Source organism: Trichomycterus rosablanca, chromosome 23, assembly GCF_030014385.1.
Source record: "Trichomycterus rosablanca isolate fTriRos1 chromosome 23, fTriRos1.hap1, whole genome shotgun sequence".
NCBI classification, from domain to species: Eukaryota; Metazoa; Chordata; class Actinopteri; order Siluriformes; family Trichomycteridae; genus Trichomycterus; species Trichomycterus rosablanca.
The window spans coordinates 8450586-8474644 of NC_086010.1; the positions used below are offsets into that span (position 1 = coordinate 8450586).

The following is a 24059-nucleotide window of genomic DNA, read 5'->3' on the forward strand; positions in this document are numbered from 1 at the left end:
CACACACACACACTGCTCTTCCAGCTCAAATTCTAGGGTTAAACAAGAAGAAAGACGTGTGTGAAAAGCCTGACAGTGACAAAGAAACCCTCTCAAAACCCATTACATCTTTTAGTAACATAATAGGAAAGCGCATAATAAGACCAGCCACATGGATGACCCACTACCACCTCACATAGAACCAACATCAATAAGACACCTCAATGCTGTACCCATTTTTACAAGTGTCTGGATATGAGTATTACGGACTGAAGAGTCATACTGCGCTTCTTTTAAGACATCTTAAAAGACATTAAAGCCATGTACGCTTTGATTATTTCAACAGAAATCAGTGCTCCATTAAGAGTATGACTAAGGCAGGAGGACAGAGATGATGCTGACGATGATCAGAAGACGGTGAAAAGGACGGAGACAAAAAAGCGGGCTCGGTGATCAATTAATGGACAGCCTAAGCTTTCATCCATGGTGGAATTGATCCATGCCCTTAGTACAAGAGTAAACCAAGTTGTGAAAAGAACAGCATTACTATGAGTACACTTACATGTGAATAAAAGTTTCGAAAGAGGAAATGTATACAGTATAATATACACTGATCAGCCATAACATTAAAACCACCTCCTTGTTTCTACACACACTGTTCATTTTATCAGCTCCACTTATCATATAGAAGCACTTTGTAGTTCTACAATTACTGACTGTAGTCCATCTGTTTCTCTGCATGCTTTGTTAGCCCCCTTTCATGCTGTTCTTCAATGGTCAGGACCCCCACAGGACCACTACAGAGCAGGTATTATCTGGGTGGTGGGTCATTCTAAGCACTGCTGTGACATCGTGGTGGTGTGTTAGTGTGTGTTGTGCTGGTATGAGTGGATCAGACACAGGAATGCTGATAGAGTTTTTAAACACCTCACTGTCACTGCTAGACTGTGAATAGTCCACCAACCAAAGATATCCAGCCAACGGTGTCCCATGGGCAGCGTCCTTTGACCACTGATGAAGGTCTAAAAGATGACCAACTCAACCGGCAGCAATAGATGAGCGATCGTCTCTGACTTTACATCTACAAGGTGGACCAACTAGGTAGGAGTGTCTAAAAGAGTGGACAGTGAGTGGACACCACCACCATGTCATTGTCACTGCAGTGCTGAGAATGATCCACTAACTAAATAACACCTGCTCTGTGGTGGTCCTGACCATTGAAGAACAGGCTAACAAAGCATGTAGAGAAACAGATGGACTACAGTCAGTAATTGTAGAACTACAAAGTGCTCCTATATGGTAGGTGGAGCTGATAAAATGGACAGTGAGTGTAGAAACAAGGAGGTGGTTTTAATGTTATGGCTGATCAGTGTATATGTTCATACACACACACACATGCATCACTGTAAACACACATACACAGATATAACAATTCTCAGGAATTGAACATTTTATTGACCATGCCATTCCAAAACTTCAATTTTACTCTAGCCACAGGCAGCACGATGGCTTGGTGGGTAGCACTGTTGCCTCATAGAAAGGTGTGATTCCCATGAGGAGTGGTCCAGGTCATTTCTGAGTAGCATGTTCTCTTGGTGTCTGTGTGGGTTTCCTCCGGGAGCACCGGGTTCCCTCCCACAGTCCAAAATCATGCAAGTCAGGTTAATTAGAGATACTTTATGTAACCAAAGTGTTCAACATATTGTTAAAATCCTAATAAACAAACATACTTTAGCCATTAGGAAGTTGATCTGCTCTATGACACTGAAAGTCATTTAAGTCCTAATGCAACAACCATCCTTTTAGCATCACAATGATATGTTCCTACTATGCTGTATTTGCTTTGTACCAGACATGAGACCCATGCTGCTGTTTAATTTTTATTTTATTGCATTAGTTTCCTTTGCTTAGCAATGCTCTTTCCCTTTATAGTTTTTTAAAATTCTATTTTTGCCTAGTACGGATGTATGTGGTTTCATGTCTCTGTGCATATAAAGTTTCTCCTGTCTCACCTGCTGTAAGAGAGAGCAAAGCAACTGAAGCTTCAGCTGTAAAGTACGATCATAGAGCACCTCCTGAACCAAACAGCAGCAGGACAGAAAGACATCAGAGACAGACAGACAGACAAAAAGACACATGGAGCATGAAAACCATGATGAAGAGAAGTTGGAACACAGAGGAAAACTGGAAATACATGGAGCAGCAATACAGGAAAACAGTGTGAATGCAGGACAATGACGTTGGACAGATTCACAACATGGAAACACCAAGAGAAGGTGACACCAGGGGTGTAAGTTTCTGATTCTATGTGACCTATAGGGTCTGTCCAAAAACCTAGTGAGCTCTCTACATAGACAGCATTTTACGTCAATCTATGCACTCCAGAAAATGCTCCCTACTAAAGTGCCTTATTTCTAAGCAGTAATCAGACTGAATAACAATAATGAATCAGATGCTTCCTTAGCGGTGAAGACAATCCCAGCATTCAGTGCGGCACAATTTTTCTCACAAAAAATTACAAATATGGCAGATGGATGCGGAACAACTAACGTTTTCCTCCCGATTTAGCACACTCAATTTGTCTTCCGCTGCTTTGTATTTGAGGAGAACACGTCGCTGTACACGCCTCTTCCGACACGTGCACAGCCCTCCTCTTCTCGCCCCGCACTCTGCACAGGCGTCTCTTCCGCCAATCAGGGTCCTTACTAGGGCTGGCTCGATACCACTTTTTTTTATGTCCGATACCGATACTGCAAATTGAGTATCTGCCGATACCGATACCAATCCGATACCGTCATTTCTCCTCTCAAACAACTAAGCAGTAATAATACATGTCTCAATGCACCATGGTTAAACTAGCTATCTAAATAACAATGCTCAGACTGTGAAACAAATATTCTAAAAGCATAAATACAGAACCTACATCACACTTATACAAAACTGCTGTTTTTATTTTCACTTTTACACACAGAACATTTAGCAGCATTTTTGGCTTGTTTAACAAAAGTGTCTACAATTGGAAGACGTGGATGTCAGTCAAACGTGATGGACCAATTAGAACTGACCCAGAGTTGACATTTTGCATTAAAGTTCTGTCATGTTTTTAGATTATAAAAACCAAAGCGCGCTTATTAAAAAACCCTGATGGTTTTTGAAGAGGACATCTGTGGCTAAACAGGAAATGGTGTAGTTTGTTTTATTTCATGACACAAATGGATTAATCGTTGAGGATGTGAGAGATCTCCAAGCCGGAACAAGATAGGGTCTTTATCTCAGGTGAGAGATTTATCATTTATAAAGTGATTTTTATTGTGTTTAAACAGTGTTTTTAGAAGTGGCAGTAGTAGATGATTTTTATTGTGTTTAAACGGTGTTTTTAGACGTGGCAGTAGTAGATGATTTTTATTGTGTTTAAACGGTGTTTTTAGACGTGGCAGTAGTAGATGATTTTTATTGTGTTTAAATTGTGTTTTTAGACGTGGCAGTAGTAGATGATTTTTATTGTGTTTAAACGGTGTTTTTAGATGTGGCAGTAGTAGATGATTTTTATTGTGTTTAAACTGTGTTTTTAGAAGTGGCAGTAGTAGATGATTTTTATTGTGTTAAACGGTGTTTTTAGACGTGGCAGTAGTAGATGATTTTTATTGTGCTTAAACGGTGTTTTTAGATGTGGCAGTAGTAGATGATTTTTATTGTGTTTAAACGGTGTTTTTAGACGTGGCAGTAGTAGATGATTTTTATTGTGTTTAAATTGTGTTTTTAGACGTGGCAGTAGTAGATGATTTTTATTGTGTTTAAACAGTGTTTTTAGACGTGGCAGTAGTAGATGATTTTTATTGTGTTTAAACGGTGTTTTTAGACGTGGCAGTAGTAGATGATTTTTATTGTGTTTATATGGTGTTTTTAGACGTGGCAGTAGTAGATGATTTTTATTGTGTTTAAACAGTATTTTTTGACGTGGCAGTAGTAGATGATTTTTATTGTGTTTAAACAGTGTTTTTAGACATGGCAGACATATAGTAGTAGATGATTTTCTAAAATGCTAAAAGTTTAAGTAGATCAGTGTGTTTTCATTTCTGAATGGCTGTTGCAAATGAGTTGTAGATCAATGGCACATGTTAATGATGTCATCAAGCGTGAGTGGCAATAAACGGCGCTCTGTTGGATCGTATCTTCCTGTGTTGTTTTACACACAAACAATGGCCTTTTTTACATTAAGTGTTATATACATTAGGCGACAGTATCAGGTCGGATTACACGTTTTTTTTCCTTCCGATATCCGATCCAGTGATTTGGGTCAATATCGAACCAATACCGATACAGAGTATTGGATCAGTGCCAGCCCTAGTCCTTACACAGCGTATTAAGATCCCACCCACACTTAGTCCGGCCCCCACCCTGCAGATACGATGGCCAATTAGTATCTGCCGCAGGCACTGCCAATTATGCCTGCCAGATGGCCGGAGTTTTGAACCGATGAGTTCAGAAACTTGGCGCTGGTGTGCTAGCGGAATATCCCGCTGTGCCACCTGGGCGTCCTAGGTTCTTTTTAAATGTAAATAAATTCGCATTGTTTTTTTTATTTGTATAAAGGTTCACAAGTGTCATTTATTTGCAAATTCTGGCTCGTCAGGGACAGTGTAACCGTTTTAGGTACACAGAGGGAAAATATTAGCTGGCATGCTAATGGGTTGTGCCGCCTTAGCCCACTGGTTTGACTGGCCTGAGGCTAGTCCAAGTAGTGTGTCGGAATAATTTGCCTTAAGTGATGTCTTATTAGAATCCTCTCTACTTAGCCAGCTGCCTAGGTAGGCAGTATGCAGCTCACTAGGTTTTCGGACAGACCCATAGAGTTTTTATATACAAACTGTGAATAGAGAATTTCCCCCAATAAAATTCCCTACCAGTTGTCTTTTACCCAATAAGACTATACCAACAATAGTATCAGAAGGAGGTAAACAGAAAGTCTATTTTAATAAACCCATACATGCAGTCCTTTTTACCTCTGTTGGGGACACTTGTTCCTCTGGATCAAATGGGGTACTGTGTGCTTCTTGTCCTTTTTCTGAGGCGTCCTCTGAATTGCTTCTTTGAAGCATCTCTTCATTCACACTAGCCTCAGTTAAATCTTCTCCTATGGTAATGTCTTCTTCTTCCACACTTTTCTCTGCATCACTTGCTTTTTCGCTTGTGCTTGTCACTTTCCACGTGTCCTGCTCTGTTCTTGTGCTAGGCCCGTTGCTTTGTGCTTGCCATGCTCTTTCTACTTCTTCTTCTCGTCCTGTGTCTATCCCCACCTGTCTCACCTGCTGTCTATCCATTTCTTGCATTACAAAACCTTTCTCCATATGCTTTTCTTGTTCTTCCGTGTCCCCCCTCATTCCCTCTAGTCTTGTTAATTCTTCCTTGCTTTCTCTTCTCTGATCCCCATCTCTACGTCTCTGTCTCACTACGTCACTTCCCTCATGCTCTCGACTGATCTGCCTCTCAATCCATCTTTCACTCAGTCTCTCCATTTCCCATTTACTCCTCTCCATGTCTCTTCTAGTGTCCCTCTCCTTCTGTGCCTCGTCGACTCTCTCTTGCTGTCTCACCCGACTACCCTTTTCTATTTTACATCGTCTGTCGCTGACTTTTCGGATGGCCTCGTCTTCTGATGAGGTCACGTCTTCCTTGCTGATCTGGCTGACTAGCTCGGAGAGTTTCGATCTCAGTTGGTGTTCCAGTGTGTCGTTTCTGCTGTAGGCCTGACACCCAGGTCCTAGTTGGATTCCTGCTTGGCTGTACATTGGTGGATAGGAGAGCATGGAGGTTGGGTCGGGAGTTATGGCACTTGGGATGCTCATGTCCGGTGGGGTCATAGTGTGTAGAGATTGATAGGTGGGAGGTGGCTCCTGGCTCAGCTGCTGTTTCATCATGGTGTTTAGCAAGAAAGTGCTGTTCTCCTGGAAATAAAGTTCACAGAGAAAGTTTAAGATTAGTTATGCTACACTATTTGGTTGAGGTATGTTTTCATACTTAATGCTTAGTATTTAAAGCATAAATTACTCTGTTATTATGCATTTTAAATGTGCAAGGCCTAAGTGTAGCCCAACATTTTTCAGCCAATTGTAACTCTGTGCTTCCACCTAGTGGTGTGTAAAAATGCAGCCATAAAAAGAACTGATTTGCAGCCTGGTTTGCACTTAATGAAAGGCCTTGAAAAGCACTTCAATGAATATTCAACTTTTTGCAATGTTTTAAACAAATAATTACATTTTACATTGAAATATCAATCTCATTATGCATTGTTTGCCATCACCAAAAGAAAAAAAAAACATTTCTTAATATACACAACCTAAGTTCTTTTGTTTTTTTACTGTCATAAGCTCTAATTTACAAAAGATTGTAACTTCATAACAATAAAAATGAGCAAAGAGATTTACTAACGAGGCCTGTGAAAGACTCCATCGTTTAAATTAACAAAATAACAACTCTTATGCAATTTGTGGATAGATATAGATGACAAACAAAACTGGACCAAAACATTAGGACCACCCATTTTTAACGTCATGTTTTACACTTTGGTTACATTCATGACAGGATCAGTAGTCACTCATTACACAAGGTTCATCAGTTCACAAGGTTATATCGAACACAGTCTTGGACAATTTAGTGTCTCCAATTCAGCTCACTTGCAAGCCTTTGGGCTGTGGGAGGAAACCGGAGCACCCGGAGGAAACCAACGTGGACACGGGGTGCAAACTCCACACAGAAAGGACCCGGAGCGCCCCACCTGGAGATCGAACCCAGGACCTTCTTGCTGTGAGGTGACAGTGCTACCCACTTAGCCACTGCCCCAAGACCACCCACAACAAAAGTGACATTTATTTGTATAGTACTTGTTCCCAAGTAACTTTACATAATCCAGGTCGAAAAAAACCTTTAACGAGCAAATCTAAGGTGGCAAGGAAAACTTTCAGAGAACCAGAATCAAAGTGGACCCATTCTCCTTGGGCAAGTTAAAAAAAATGGTAGTATAATAACTTGTTTGTAACGCCATGTTTAACATGTGTCATGTAATTGCAATCCTAGGTATTATATATCTTGGCACCTTGTGTATATGGCTTGATCTATGCGTCGTCCCTGGTGAGTTCTTGGTTTAGCATTGATGTTCTACATTCCAAAATACTAAAATCTAACTAACTGCAGATAGGTTGGGCTATACATAGGGTGGCCCCTTCCATAACCTGAAAAAGGAGGACATCAGACCCCAAAAAAGGAGGACATGACAGTGGGTAGTCAATATAGTGTGGACATCACACAAAATTAAAACCCTATCCAAATGAACTAGAAAACTGCCATATTAATGAATATTCCACTCACCACATGTAGAGTCTAGATGTGATACTTGCACAAAAACCATAAAATGTATATTTTCTACTCTTCTAAATGAAAGGGTGGTGAGCTGACCACTCATAGCTGCACGTTGTTCTTTGTTTTGGAATGTTGACATCGTGAACAGTTATTAAAACTTTAATTAACTAGCATTTCAGGGCTAAGCCTATGACAGGCAAATTAATTATAAATTACAATTACAAATTACAAATACATATCTGTCCAGGCATTGCACTGGACTGCAAACAGGCGCCCTAAAACCAGACATACGGACACCCTAGCTATACATAAAATCTCATGCCTTTATGTTGTAACATAAAGGACCTTCCATCTAACTATTAAAATTAACACTGAGTGTTTGTGTTCTTGTAGTGTTTGACTTTTTTCCTTACCGCCGTGTATAATGAACTATGCATCTGGTTTTGCTCAGATGAATCCCGCTTACTCCGCCGCCTCCTCAGAAACTTTCGGGTCGGCTCGCCCTGCTCCTCTCCCTCACTGCTGTCCTCACCCACCCGAGGATTAAAGTTCACATCCAGGGCATCAAACCTTGGTGAATGTGAAGGCATCACAGTAGATCTATGTTGCTCATAGGGCATGTAGGGAAGGTGAGGTTCAGGTGGAGCTTTGTTCCTCATCATGATATTATAAGCAGGTTTGCGTGTTCTGGTAGGGGGCGCTACAGAAGTCTCTGAATCAGAGTTCAGGGTCTCCGTGTTGGTGAAGTGACCCGAGGAGGGTGAGGTGATAGGAGGATGGTTCTCTAGGTTGCGCTTGGAGTCTGTGGACCGGGTCTCCTCTGAGAGGCGCTGGTGGAACTGGAGCAGAGCAAGCCCCCAGCTATCTTGCTCGGTTTCGTCCTCCGAGTCCGAGCCCATCTCGTCGTACGCTGAAACCACGCCGGATTCCTTTTCTAAAACGCTGAAGACCAGGCTTTTCCGCTTAGTCAGCAGGCTCGGCCGGGAATGCTGGGAACTCTGCAGGGCGATCCAGTTGCCGTCCGGAGACTGCAGGACAGAAGAAGCACCTGCACAAATAAAGTGGGGAAAAAATGCAGCATGTTCTAAACTGCATTTGGATAAAAAGTATTATGATAATATTAACAACAACAATAATTATTATTTTATTATAATTTTACATTTAGTTATAATACAAATAATTACTTATCACATCATAGTTAACATTTCACATCCGGGCGGCACGGTGGCTAAGTGGGTAGCACTGTCGCCTCACAGCAAGAAGGTCCTGGGTTCGATCCCCAGGTGGGACGGTCCGGGTCCTTTCTGTGTGGAGTTTGCATGTTCTGCGTGGGTTTCCTCCGGGTGCTCCGGTTTCCTCCCACAGTCCAAAGACATGCAAGTGAGGTGAATTGGAGATACTAAATTGTCCATGACTGTGTTCGATATAACCTTGTGAACTGATGAACCTTGTGTAGTAAGTAACTACCGTTTCCTGTCATGAATGTAACCAAAAGTGTAAAACATGACGTTAAAATCCTAATAAACAAACAAACAATAACATTTCACATCAACATGTTTAACTGGCAATATGGATTTCTGGCTCCATCTGGTGGTCAAATATAAAACTGCACAAAATTCTAAAATCACTTAATTTTGCTTTAATTGTAAAGATTTTTTTATTTATTACACATAAGGTTTAAATCTACAAAAACACAAGGATCTGTGATGGTATGGCGTTCTGTCCAGGGTTTGTTACTGCACTGCATCCAGTGTTTCCGGGGAAACCAGAACCACCACAACCCTGACCATGATTAAGCAGTAAATGAACTATGAAAATAAATGAATGTATTTCCCATTCCACTACATCCAAAATTCTACCCTGCACCCGCAAAGAAGTTCCAGCGGCCAAACACCTTAAAACCATCAACCCAGAACAGTTCGATTAGCCCAAGCACCCAAGGCTGGTTATCAACTAAAACAGAAAGCTTTGGAGTGCAGGCAGGCCAGTCTTGCACCCAAACTTTGGTTACAAAGCCAGTGGTCATGTGTGTGCATAAGCTTACATCACTGACACATCACTGACCCATCACTGACCCATCTCACCCTGGCCACCACCTGTTTCGGCGTCTTCCATTAGGCCGACGCTTCAGTCACATGAAGACCCGAACGACAAGGCTACAGAGAAGCTTTTTTCCAAACTCCATTACGCTCATGAACAATCAGGCACGTGCACAGATAGACCCCTAGTGGTGCTCAAGCACCTGACCTTTTGCCCTGGATGAGAAAAGTGCCCTTTCTGCTGGAGCCCAATGTTTTTCTACATTCATCAATATTTAAAAATAAATATTACCCTCTGTCATCTATTCCCACCAAAAGTGTTTTGATATCTGACGGGCATTTATTTGAGTTCTTGTGAGAAATCTGCCCCGATCTGATCCGCGGCGTGCACAAGCTCCCGTCTTGCCCCTACCTCCTCCTCCTCCGGTTAGCACTCATGCAGTGCTGAGCACCAGGCAAAACCGCTGCTACACACTTCTCCTCTGACCCGCAGCATCAGACAGACAGGTAATGACAGTGTTTCATACAAAGAGCATCCATGCATAACGCATAGCCTACACGTTTTGTATTCATGAGTCATGAAATACGTGATTTCAAAGCCTTGTCCATGTTTAATGAAGGGGGAGGGGGACAAACTGCAGCAGACAGACAGACAGACAGACAGAGAATTTAAAGACAGTTTTACTGTTTTACAAATTAGACAAGTTCACTAGTTTTGTTTCATTTAAAATCTTACTTATTTTTGTCCCATATGGCCTTGTTTTTGCCTGTTTTTCATTTATTTATGCAATTTGATAATTTGAGTTATTTGATTAGATGTGTATTGATTGTGTTAACAAAAATAAATATATAATTTAAATATCCTACTGTGTTTTTTTTTTTTTTAATTTTATTAATAATTTTGGCAATGGATGCCTTTTTTTGGCTTGAGCACCTGCCCCCCAAAAATGTCTGTGCACGTGCCTGTGAACAATTGAACACTACTGTACTGTTAATGCTCAGGACACTTGCACATTAAAAACTACCTATTTAATTTATGTAATGGCATACATTGGATTTTCACATTTACTTCCATTTCTTATTTATATATTTTTCTATTTTCTATAGTTTTTATATTGCACAAAACTGCACCTTTTTAAACCCACAATGTGAATGTTTTCTATGTTTACAGGTATGAATGTGTGTGTTAAGGAGAGAGTGAGCTGTGTGAATAAGATTGTCTGTATTGTATTTTTCGTGCACTACAAGCATCTGTGTAACCAAAAACAAATTTCTTGTATGTGTGAGCATACTTGGCCAATAAAGCCTGATTCTGATTCTTACTGGAATTGTCCAGGCGGTCCACACTCTTCCACCCCAGTATGGATGCTCGGGACTCTCTCCGCAGGGAGGGACAGTTCTCGATAGTTGGTTCTGGTTCTGCAGCTTCAAAAGCCTTGTCTGTTTCAGGAGTTTTTGCTGGGGACTCGTCACTAGTTAGAGATAATGCTGATATGGACCTCTAAAACACACACAAACACACACTTCACTTAATTTTTAACAAAGCAGTTTATTTAATATTTATACTTTACATTATATTATACTTGTAAAAATATTATATATTTGCTACTGTTGCAGGTAATTTAAATTCAAATCTAAATTGTGGAAAAACAATGTTAAGACTTCAAATCTCTCAACATGGTACAATAAGTGTTCTTGGCTTAAAAGGCACAGATCCTAAAAAGTAATAAAACAGCATTCTTTGCCATTCCTGTAGCTAAAACAATGGTTAATCACATAAGCCCTGACAAAATTCTCACATTTTTGTTAATCCCAACCCAAATGAACAGCTTCTGAATGTAAAGCTTCTTTCCTGTTTCGTGTTGAGCTCCAGTATTTGGGACAGATTTACAAGCTTATGTCTGCTAAACCAAAGTAAAGGCAAACAGTCAAATCCCCTTGTTTTACTTCTTCACAAAACTCTATTATTTCTTCCTCTTGCTGTAAATAATTAATATTTTTTTTTGCTTCTTACCAGCAGAGAGCACTAGACACCACAGTATTCCTTTACTAGGGAGGGTTGGACGAGAAGGTGGAATAACAGAGCTAGGTTAAACATGACAGTTTGCTTAATGGAGTAAATAAACAAAAAGTGAATTATATAATGCTGGCATGCAGAATTATTTAAATTATATAAATTAATCTCCCCATTACAGTGTGATTGACCACTGTTCCATGTGCTTTTTACATACGTGCAGTCAAATTAACCCAATGACCACAGGCTTAACCTGATTATTAATTTCCCCCCAATTTAGTCATATCCAATGACCCGATTGCATTTCATTCCCTCTACAGCTGCAGACCTCCACACCCCTCTGACACGTCCACAGTATCGACCGCTTGTTTTCACCTGCACGAGTCGGGTTCATATGGAGATCTGTATCGCGCACCGAGAATCATGCATTATCCCTATCCCTAACCCCCCCATTTAGTCATATCCAATTATCTGATTGCACTTCATTCCCTCTACCACTGCAGACCTTCACTCTTGACTAACACACGCCCCCTCTGACACATGCAGGTGAAAAGAGAGTCACACACTGATCTTCCCCTAATTTCCTCCCAATTTAGTATATCCAATTACCCGATTGCATTTAGGCTTTAACACAAAAGAATGTAGAAATGTCAAGCAGTAACATTTAACATTACAAAAAGTTAAAAGTAATTTATTTTAACTTTTTAGCTTAAAAATAGTGTTTAAATTATTCAGCAATAGACAAAAAACTGAGAAATTGAAAATAAAATGTATTAATACCCTAGGCTCTTCTCTTTATGACAATACCAGTGGCATGAAATGTAATCTTTACCTTATTTATATCACTTTTTAATGTGATTTGTATATCCCCATGTGCTGACATTAAATTAATGAGTTTGTAAAATGTGTACTGGTCTTGTACCTCGTACAGAATGTGTGATTCTTCTAGCTGCTTTATCTTTAAAATAACAAAATTTGGCAGTTCCAGCAAGACATTTGGAAAGGTAAAGTCAAGTCAAGTCAAATTTATTTATATAGCACTTTTTACAATGGACATTGTCTCAAAGCAACTTTACAGAATCAAGGACCAACAGACCAACAACCCCTATTGAGCAAGCCGAGGGCGACAGTGGCAAGGAAAAATTTTAATTACAGGAATAAATCTTGAGAGGAACCAGACTCAGCAAGAACCCATCCTTCTTGGGTGGCCTGGAGAAAGGTGCCATCCTACACTTCCATGAGCTTATTAAGATGAAAAATGTCATTCCAATGCCTGTGTATGTCTATGGAGATTGCACAGCTATACACTTATAGCAAGTACCTAGTGGGTGCAGTTAAATAGCTGAACTGTTTTGGATGAATAAATGTAAAGGTATGGCTATGTGAATGGAGATTTTGGCATGGATAATTAAATGAGTTGTATACACATACATTTGACCATATATTGTGTTAATAAATGCATGAATTGGCATGATGATTTATTGGATGAAAGATTAGGTTGATGTCAGATGTATGGAAGCTGGAAACGTGGAAGGAGGGAGGTTGCGTGGATGAATTAATAATGTACAAATGGTAAATGGGTGGATTATGTAATAAATGGATTGATGAATATAAGAAATGATCAATAATGGGTGATTGTGTGTATAAAACTCACCCTTTGTAAATAAGAATTCTTGTGGCAGGTCTGTGGGTCTGTATTCCGCTGGGTTGAGGTGGATGCTGAGGTAGGAGATGGCAGATCACTGTTGTGATTCTGAGACCAAACAAAGTCATAATCTGCCTGCATATCTGAGCGCTTCCCCCTCTGAATGATCTACACATGAAGCAGTATCTTTTTAATACACTAATTAAGTATTATTTATTATTATTACTATTTATTATTTTATAACTTACTTTTTGGACGATAGTTGTTGCTAGTTCCTCAACAAGCTCCTCTCTATGATCACATAGATATCGAGCTTCATTTTGTTTCTCCTGGTGGAAAGATGACTGGGGTTAAAGTGAAGGAAAGAAAATAATGATAACTGGAAGATACAATTTAAAATACACTGATCAGCCATAACATTTCTACACTCACTGTCCATTTTATCAGCTCCACTTACCACATAGAAGCACTTTGTAGTTCTACAATTACTGACTGTAGTCCATCTGTTTCTCTACATACCTTTTTAACCTGCTTTCACCCTGTTCTTCAATGGTCAGGACCCCCACAGGACCACTACAGAGTAGGTATTATTTGGGTGGTGGATCATTCTCAGCACTGCAGTGACACTGACATGGTGGTGGTGTGTTAGTGCGTGTTGTGCTGGTATGAGTGGATCAGACACAGCAATGCTGATGGAGTTTTTAAACACCTCACTGTCACTGCTGGACTGAGAATAGTCCACCAACCCAAAACATCCAGCCAACAGCGCCCCGTGTGCAGCGTTTTGTGACCACTGATGAAGGTCTAGAAGATGACCAACTCAAACAGCAGCAATAGATGAGCGATCGTCTCTGACTTTACATTTACAAAGTGGATGAATTAGGTAGGAGTGTCTAATTGAGTGGACAGTGAGTGGACACGGTATTTAAAAACTCCAGCAGCTCTGCTGTGTCTGATCCACTCATACCAGCACAACACACACTAACACACCACCACCATGTCAGTGTCACTGCAGTGCTGAGAATGATTCACCACCTAAATAATACCTGCTCTGTAGTGGTCCTGTGGGGGTCCTGACCATTGAAGAACAGGGGGACAGGGGCTAACAAAGCATGTAGAGAAACAGATGGACTACAGTCAGTAATTGTAAAACTACAAAATGCTTCTATATGGTAAGTGGAGCTGATCTTGGGATCTCTGTGCTAGGTGTACGAATGAATATGATTGCAGTGCAGCTTATTATTTACTACTGAACTGTTGTTCCTGCTGTTTTTACACTGTCCTGCAACTCTTTAAGGGGACTCCTGACTTACATTCCTTATCAGTATTCTGAGAGCATGTTATATAGTAGTGTTTACTGCACCTGCCCGGGGATGTTTTGTTGCATCTATGAACTCGTGAATTATCGAAGCAATACTGACAGGGATGTTTAATGTGTTTACAGTGGCTCTGTAGCTTTTTCCACTGAAGTGATGTATTATAAATTTGTCTCTGAGAAGTTCACCTTGAATGCTTGAATCTGCTTACATTTTTCATATTAAAATGATGCAATTTGCATTTTTTACTTGAATGAGTCAAGAAAAACACAGTTTGGTAAATGGAAGTAAGAATGAAGTGTATGAATGATGGGAAGGAGGTTAAATTGATAAGTGATGGGTGTATGAACGGTAAGATAAAATTACGGGCGGGTCAGTGGATAGATGGTGTGATGAGAGAATGAGTGGTGGATCACTGAATGAATGAATAATGAATATAGGTTGGTTGATGAATGGAAAAAATGAAACAAATTAATGATTTATTTCATTTAATTATTTAATAAATAAAATGTATACAATTTGATAAATACGTGGGCAGGTGGGTATTAAATAGAAGAAAGTTATGGATGAATGAATAATTAGTTGATATGCTAATTGATGAGTTTTTCTATTAATATCAAAGAAGGAATGATCAGTGATTAATAGGTGGATACATAGATGATTGAATAAATAGAGAAATGGATAGATGATGAATAAATTAGTGAGATGTACATAGATGGATGTTTTTTTTTTTTTTTTATTGTTTCAAACTGTTTCTAAATGGTTCAAACCGGATCAAACCAGTTCTGACAGGATCAAACTGATTTAAACCGGTTTAAACCAGATCAAACCAGTTCTGACTGTTTATTTTTGGCAATTTTTTTTTATTACCAATTTTTTTCTGGTTTGAACCAGTTTTGATTGGCTCTTTCTTTTCTTTTTTTCTCTTTTATTTGTTATTTTCCCAAACCAGATCAAACCAGTTCTGACCGGATAAAAATGGTTCAAACCAGTTAATTATTTTTTGTTTTATTTCATATTTTTGTGCGGAAATGACCAATCATTTTGACCGGTTCTTTTTTTTTTTTTTTTTTTTTACCAGTTTAAACCGGGTATTATTATTTTTTTTTTCCAAACCGGTTCTGACCATATCAAACCGAGTTCAAACCGGTTTTGACCGTTCTGTTTTTATTACATTAAATTTTTTTTTTTTTTTTTTTTTTAAACCTGTTCAAACTGGTTTTAACCGGTTCTTTTTTATTATTTTTATTATTATTATTATTTTAATATTTTTTATGCCCCCCCACCAAAATCAGTTCTTACCGGATCAAACCAGTTCTGACTTGTTTTAACCAGTTCAAACCAGATCAAACTGGTTAAAAATGATTCAAACCATTTTTTTATAACCAATTTTTCTTTCTTTTTTTAATTACCATTTTACAAATTTTTTAAACCAGTTCAAACCAGTGAATTAATGTTTAATTAAGAATGTTTTTGTAATTTTTTAAAAATTACCAATGAGTCAATAAGTATGGATGATGTACAGTATGTCTGATAAATGAATGTGTGGGTGAATTAAAGTAACAAAGAGTAAAGTGAATAATAGGTAGGCACATAGGTAAATAAAAATACCAAGTTAATAGATCTGTCAGTGTATGCATTGATGATGGAAAGATGGATCATTTAATTAATGAATGTTCATCTGTTATTTTATTCATTGTTTTACCAATGCATTATCTTGGTCAGGGTTACAGTGGTTCTGATTAATTGGACGAATGTCAGGAAACACCCCAGACAGGTCGCCAGTCCAACACTGGATAGACACTTATAATTTTTAGTAGCTCCAGTTGCCTGACTGTATGTCTTTGGACTTGTAAGAGCATACCCCGAGGAAATGTAGAAAGTGCACGGACACAGGGAGAACATGCAAACTGGCTGCCCAGCCAGGGAATCAAGCCCAGCCCCTTGTTGCTGTGAGGCGACAGTATTACCCACTACCCACTCACCGTGCAGCCCACAGATGAATATAGTGATCACAGTTAATGAATAGAGGAACAGGTGATTGGTTACATAATTAAAAGGATGCATGAAATGATTTATGAAAAAATGAGTGAATTAATTAAAAAACAGTAGTGAATGATAAGTGGTTGATGGATGGATGGATGGCTGACTGAATGATTAAAAAACTAAATGTATAAGGATAATTAGAAGAGGGGCGTTACCAGACTGTCTCTGTAGCTCTGTGCTTTGGTGATGGCTTCATCTATGGCCTCCTCAGCAACACGCAAGGCAACAGTGAGGGTCTCTGCTATACTGTGCCCTACACACACACACACACACACACACACACACACACACACACACACACACACTATTCAAACTAGCCTACAAGTAACTACTTGATTGTTCAATATCCTATAAATAAAATGCATTATAATTATTATTATTATTAACTTTTTAAGATCTGCAGATTCTGTGGATTCTTAAAAAAAAACAAAAAACTAAAGACTTATATCTTTTCAAGCAGGCATTTGTATAATGTTGAATGAATTTTTTATTTATTTATTCATTTATCTATTTTATTTTATTTATTTATTATTATTATTGTTACATTTATTTTATTTTGTGTTTTATTATGTAGATGTGTGTGTATATTTTGTCATGCAATGTTTTTGTAAAGCACTTTGTGATTCTTATCTGTGAAAAGTGCTATATAAATAAATTTTACTTACTTACTTACACACACACACACACACACACACACACACACACACACACACACACACACACACACCTTGTATTCATTATGTCAAAATATGATTATGTTTCACTAAAAGTTTCAGTAGTGCCAAGTACATTTCAGGTGCTCACTTCATAGTTCGATAAATAAAAGCGTTTTCTTTTGCCACACCTTCCAACTACTGTTGACATGGAGTGGGTGTTGACTTGTAAATTTACAAGCTTACCAACCCCATAATCTATCCAGCAATGACTTTAAAAAATTCACACGTTGCCTCTTTTACCATCCTCCTCAGTGCCTCTTGCAACCCGTTTTATACAGGTCGATTAAAGCTGTAGTTGCTTTAAATTCTTTATTTACTTATTAGGATTAAAATTTCACACCATTTTGTGTGTTAAGTCAATTCATCTCATCTGCATGTCTTTGAACCTTGGAAGGAAACCGGAGCTCCCGGAGGAAACCCACGAAGAAACGGGGAGAACATGCAAACTCCACACAGAATATCCTGGACTGCTCCACCTGGGAATCAATCCCAGGACCTTCTTGCTGTGAGGCAACAGTGCTACCCACCGAGCCACCGTGCCACCCAGTTACTTTAAAAATGTAATTATTTCATTAATTTGCTTAGTAAAAATGTCCTTCAAATAATGGTTAGATTTATGTCATTTTTTTCTATAATTAGCTTTTTAACAGATTTACCAAGAGGGTATATAATTTTGAATCTAAGTGTATATACTGCAAATAACTGATAGAAAGGGATTTATACATGTAAAAGCCTTAGGTGAAATAAAATGTAAGTAGATAATTCTGTAAAAAGTATAATATTACAGATATATCATCAGTTTGTTGGGGTGGGCAGTGGACAGTAGAAGCAGGATCAGTGGCAGGGCGAAAATCCAAAATATCATTGTAAAAATAACTATCATTTTAAGACGACTATAGTGTCACTTAAAACTTTACTGTGCAAAATAGAAGCCGTATGTTAACCATGTCCAGAGGCGGCGTCGACTTCTCTGGGTTCGAAGGCATCTAGGATGGACCATCACATAGTGGAAACGTGTATTGTAATCAGATGAATCAGCATGCCAGGTCTTTTTTGGAAAGTAGCCGTCTACAGGCCATTCTTGGTATTGCTGGTTAAATTCTTGTAGCTTATTTAAAACATTAATAACAAAAGTAGTTTCGGTAGCACGATTGGCATCCCCATCAGAAACTGCTCTTCAGAACATTTACTGTTTACTGTCCCCTGCAATACTAAATTACACCTTTGATTAGTACACAGTAAAGGTTATCATGTGTTACAAGAATACTGCACTGTGCTTAGAATGTCACTGTTGCTGTTATACCCACATATATTACCGTCAAGGAACATTTCTGCTTAGAAGTCATTTCCATTGTATTTTCTCTTAATTGTAACGTGATTCATTTATCTGTAATGTGCTTATGTTATCAGAAGTTGTACTGTTTTTGTTTTCGTGCTGTGGCATTTGTTTAGTCTGTCCTGTCAGAGTATATCTGTGTTATATCTTGTGTTATGAGATTCAGTCCCTGTGGTGGGGGTTGGTTTGGCCTTGTCCTTATCTGTGTGGTGTCCTCAAATCAATTTTTGTGTTATGTGGTATTCATTTGTTGACAGACTTTGTTTTGTAGGGTTTTGCTGGTTTTGCTTTTGGGTTATTAAATTGTGCGTAGGATTTTTCCTCACTTTGCGTAGACTGTTCAAGGTTAGTTAATATGTGGTGTACTTGTTTTTTTTTTTTTTACTTATTAAAAGAGTTCAGCAAACACCTCGTATTCCTGACACCACCTGAACACCCACTACATGCCAACCTGGCAAAAAATAGAATGTGTAGGTGTGTTGTGTCTGTAAGTGAATAATACAACAGGTCAGTCACAGCACAGCTTGTTGACACATTTTAAGCAGAAACATGAACTCTGGATGGTGACGCTTACCTTCACTCTGCTTAGAGAAAGCTGAATCACTGCCACAAACACTGCCATCATTATCATTACTGCCTTCAGGGGCACTCAAATCTAGAGATGATGAACAGGAGGAGAAGATAGGGTCAATGGGAAAATGGCATTTATTCTAAGACATTGGCATGGACTGGAATGACAGAAGCATGCTACTTTCAGAGTTGTGTTTACTAGATTTTGGAATAAGACTGCAAAAATAATCTTCCAAAAAGCCACAAGAATCAGCGAGGTCATTAATTTGATGCCAATGCTTTGATGAAGAATGCTTGCAATTCATCCAAAAAGTATTTAAGTGCTCTGTGCTGGCCAGTCGTTGGTTCCTCCACACCAGACTTGGCAAACTAGTTCTTCTCGGACCCTGTGTAATGCATTGAAACATTTGTTTTAGCATGACAAATTGGATCTAGCAATTTTCTAGAACAGCAGCAGTACACGTTTCCTTCAAAAATGCCTAGCCTCAAGCATTAACAAAAGCCTTAGACCTCCTCCACCAAATTTCACAGTTGGCACCAATACATTAATGTAGGTAACTTCTTTAAATGCCAAATCTAAATCCCTCAATCAGACTACCAGAGTCATTCCGGAGAACATAATACTTGGCACTGCACATGGTGATCTTAGGCTTGTGAGCTGCTTGTCCGTGGAAAACACAAACCATGAAGCCACGATAACAGTTCTTGTACAGACATTGACTCCAAATTTGCAGTTTGAAAGTCAAACGAGTGTGGCAGCAAAAGACAGAAAGGTTTTACATGATAGGGCTGTGGTGGAAAAACTCTTAATGAAATACACTGACCAGGAATAACATTATGACCACTGACAGGTGAAGTGAATAACACTGATTATCTCTTCATCACGGCACCTGTTTGACTTGTACCACCTACCTAAGCATTGTTGCAGACCATGCACACCCTTTCAGCAGGATAATGCGCCCTGCCACAAAGCAAAATTGGTTTAGGAATGCTTTGAGGAGCACAACGACAAGTTTGAGGTGTTGACTTGGCTTCCAAATTCCCCAGATCTCAATCCAATCGAGCATCTGTGGGACGTGCTGGACAAACAAGTCCGATCCATGGAGGCCCCACCTCACAACTTACAGGGGTTAAAGGATCTGCTGCTGACCACAGCACACCTTCAGGGGGTCTAGTGGAGTCCATGTCTCGACCGGTCAGGGCTGTTTAGGCAGCAAAAGGGGGACGAACACAATATCAGGAATGTTATGCCTAATCTGCATACCTCAGAGACTTGATTTTGAGTAGACAGGTTTTGTTCTTGTCTGCAGAGAAGGATTACACTGAGAAAGTCTCACATAGAAACGTAGTGAAAGCAATAAGAAGGAAAGAAAATAATCACCCTTTATACTCCCATCAGTGACCTTGTAGGACAGTGGAAGATTCCACTGTTAGCAGAGATTTCTTAGCTAGAACATATATAGGAACTGGTCTAAACCAAGTAGTATTCGGTTGTGGAGGTCATACAATGCAACTGATGCACTTCTAATCATGTACACCACTTTCCAGTAATATTATATTGTAGCAGTATGCAGTATTCTTGAAATATTGGAATATGACTATGGTAATCATGCCCTAAGCATATATACACGTTCGAAGTATCAGTTGATTATGTATTCATACTTCTAGTGTAAATGAACATTTTTCTGTAAGCTTGTGTGTGCTAGTGTTGCCTGGCTGAGCTGTTGGTGCTCTTAGAGTTTTTTGTTCATAATAACACCATGTACTGCCAACTAAAGCCACTCATTCTAATGGAAGAAATATTGATAACCTGAATACAACTTTGTCACCTTATGAAGCGTTTTACTACAACAGATTCTATTGCCAATGTTTATGAAGACTGCATGGCTGAATGCTGAATCACTGGCTGTGGCAAAAAATGGACCTGCACCCAGATCCTATCCATATATATGGCTTAAAAACAAATAAAAAAGAAAGCATGGTTTAGGACATTGCCTTTGACTAAATGAAAAGCAGAGAAATTTAATAACTCTCTTCCTTTCTTCATCTCACGCTGCTCAGTCTAACCGTAAATGTCACTCATCCCTAAAACCCATTACTTATGCTAAAATCCAAGATGATTTCTTTTCATCGCCTTCCTCAGCTGTCAGTGCGTTGCTGTTGCCCACAGCAAAACAAAGGGAGTGATTTAGAGCATGTAATTACAGGATATCATAACCTACGGACTTCTTAAAGCAACAGCCGAAAATAAAATTCACAGAATTTTTACTTACCTCAAGCATATTTGATCAGCTGAACATTTATAAGTCTAAAATTGTTTTAGTTCTTTACTGAAGTACAAGGATTCTTTAGAAAAGGTCATAACCTATCGTGCTAGAACTCTTCGGGATGAATTGAAATATTGATTGTGCAGACTCCATACTAAAGCCCATGATACTGAAATGAGATTTGCAATGTGTGTGTGTGTTTTTTGCTTGTGTAATATCTTCTAATAATATGTAATTAATGTGTAATATGACTTATTAAAATGTAATTAATGTGTTTTTTACACACTGTAAGGGAAAAAGACAGCATTCACAAGGACATTTTGACCAATGGTACATAATCAGCTTTAAAACCTTGCAAAACCAGAATATATCAAAATTAAATATAATAAAACTAAATTATTACCTTAATTATACACTGATCAGCCATAACATTAAAACCACCTCCTTGTTTCTACACTCACTGTTTATTTTATCAGCTCCACTTACCATATAGGAGCAATTTGTAGTTCTACAATTACTGACTGTAGTCCATCTGTTTCTCTGCATGCTTTGTTAGCCCCCTTTCATGCTGTTCTTCAATGGTCAGGACTCTCCCAGGGCCACTACAGAGTAGGTATTATTTGGGTGGTGGGTCATTCTTAGCATTACAGTGACACTAACATGGTGGTGGTGTGTTAGTGTGTGTTGTGCTGGTATGACACAGTAGCACTGATAAAGTTTTTAAACACCTCACTGTCACTGCTGGACTGAGAGTAGTCCACCATGGGCAGCATCCTGTGACCACTGATGAAGGTCTAGAAGATGACCAACTCAAACGGCAGCAATAGATGAGCGATCGTCTCTGACTTTACATCTACAAGGTGGACCAACTAAGTAGGAGTGTCTAATAGAGTGGCCAGTGAGTGGACACGGTATTTAAAAACTTCAGCAGTGCTGCTGTGTCTGATCCACTCATACCAGCACAACACACACTAACACACCACCACCATGTCATTGTCACTTCAGTGCTGAGAATGATTCAACACCTAAATAATATCTGCTCTGTGGTGGTCCTGTGGGGGTCCTGACCATTAAAGAACAGGGTGACAGCAGGCTAAAAAAAAGTATGTAGAGAAACAGATGGACTACAGTCAGTAATTGTAGAACTACAAAGTGCTTCTATATGGTAAGTGGAGCTGATAAAATGCACAGACTCCATACTAAAGCCCATGATACTGAAATGAGATTTGCAATGTGTGTGTGTGTGTGTTTTGCTTGTGTAATATCTTCTAATAATATGTAATTACATATTAAATAATATGTTGTTAAGGACATTTTGACCAATGGTATATAATCAGCTTTAAAACCTTGCAAAACCAGAATATATCAAAATTAAATATAATAAACCTGGAACTACATGGTAAATTGAACTAATTTTTATTGTATAGTGTCCTTTTAAACTCTATAGCCACATCAACCCGTGTCTTGCATAGAATGATACAAAACAGACCTGGACTGGAGTTAAGGTTTGAACCCAGGTCCCCAGAACCCTAACTGTTATTTATTTATGTATTTATTGGGATTTTACCATTATGTTTTACACACTTCGGTTACATTCATGACAGAACAGGTAATTACTGATTACAGATTCACCACTTCAAGTCCTTAATGTCAAACACAATAATAGACAATTTTGTATCTCTAATTCACCTCACTTGCATGTCTTTAGACTGTGGGAGGAAACCAGAGCTCCCGGAGGAAACCCACACAGACACGGGGAGAACATACAAACTTCACACAGAAAGGACCCGGACCGCTCCACCTGGGGATCGAACCCAGGACCTACTTGCTGTGAGGCGACAGTGCTTTTTAGGAACAACATCTATCTATTGCTAGATTGAAATGATTATAGTTATTTTATATTACATCATGATTGAGTACACAACATTTCCAGCTTTTTCTTTACTTCTGACCAGAAGATACCACATATAGCAATACAGTATTATGCATCAGCACTGAGCAGATGGTTGGTGATACACTTTGTTGCATTTAAGGGTGTGTAAATTTTGACAGGTCGCTCTGGGATTTCATGCAGATGCCATGTGATCTGGTTTCTGATTTTCAGGAACAGAAGCATCCAGAAAGACGATTCTCCTACTCTCTTTCTCTTACTGAAAAAAGATAGTTCATTAAAACTACTTTATTTACTACAAAATGACTTTTATTTTACTATATCACTGTGTAGTCCAGGTTTAAGAGTTATAAAACACATCATTGGATTTTTTACTGGGGACATTCTTGCCCATTCAGTTTAAAGAGCATTTGATGTTCCATCCCATTCCAAAGGTGTTTACTAGGGTTTAGGTGAGAGTTTTTTCGGCCACTGTTCCTCCACACCAAACTTGCTTGTCAAAGCATGTACTCTTCATGTACTCTTTTATATTTTGTTTATGCATTTTCTCCCCTTTATCTCCCTTTTAGCGTCTCCAATTGCCCGATTGCATCATGCTTCCTCTCCACCAATGCCGATCCCTGCTCTGATTGAGGAGAATGAAGCTAACCCACGCCCCCTCCGCCCCCTCCGACACTCCGGCAGCATGCCGTATGCATCTTATCACCTACACTTTGACGAGTGCAGTGCAGCTCAGCGCTGTGTATGGAGAGACACACCCTGAGAGCACTTTTTTCTCATCTCTGTGCAGGCGCCATCAATCAGCCAGCAGAGGTCGTTGTTCATGTGGCCGCTCAGTCTTAGCCGGCAGGGAGAGCTGAGATTCGATACGATGTATTCGAGAT

At 39.1% G+C, this 24059-nt stretch overlaps 1 protein-coding gene across 1 annotated transcript in view; it reads right to left on the minus strand.

Moving 5' to 3' along the window:
* Positions 1–24059, minus strand: part of myripb (myosin VIIA and Rab interacting protein b) — a 126994-nt gene that overhangs the window by 13942 nt on the left and 88993 nt on the right. Inside the window, exons 4-10 of the mRNA XM_062985753.1 lie at positions 19022–19102; positions 16551–16648; positions 13282–13362; positions 13043–13201; positions 10698–10875; positions 7749–8383; positions 4983–5924 (exon numbers count right to left, since the gene is read on the minus strand). Coding sequence (XP_062841823.1) covers positions 4983–5924; positions 7749–8383; positions 10698–10875; positions 13043–13201; positions 13282–13362; positions 16551–16648; positions 19022–19102 — 2174 coding nt within the window. The remainder of the gene's footprint in view (positions 1–4982; positions 5925–7748; positions 8384–10697; positions 10876–13042; positions 13202–13281; positions 13363–16550; positions 16649–19021; positions 19103–24059) is intronic.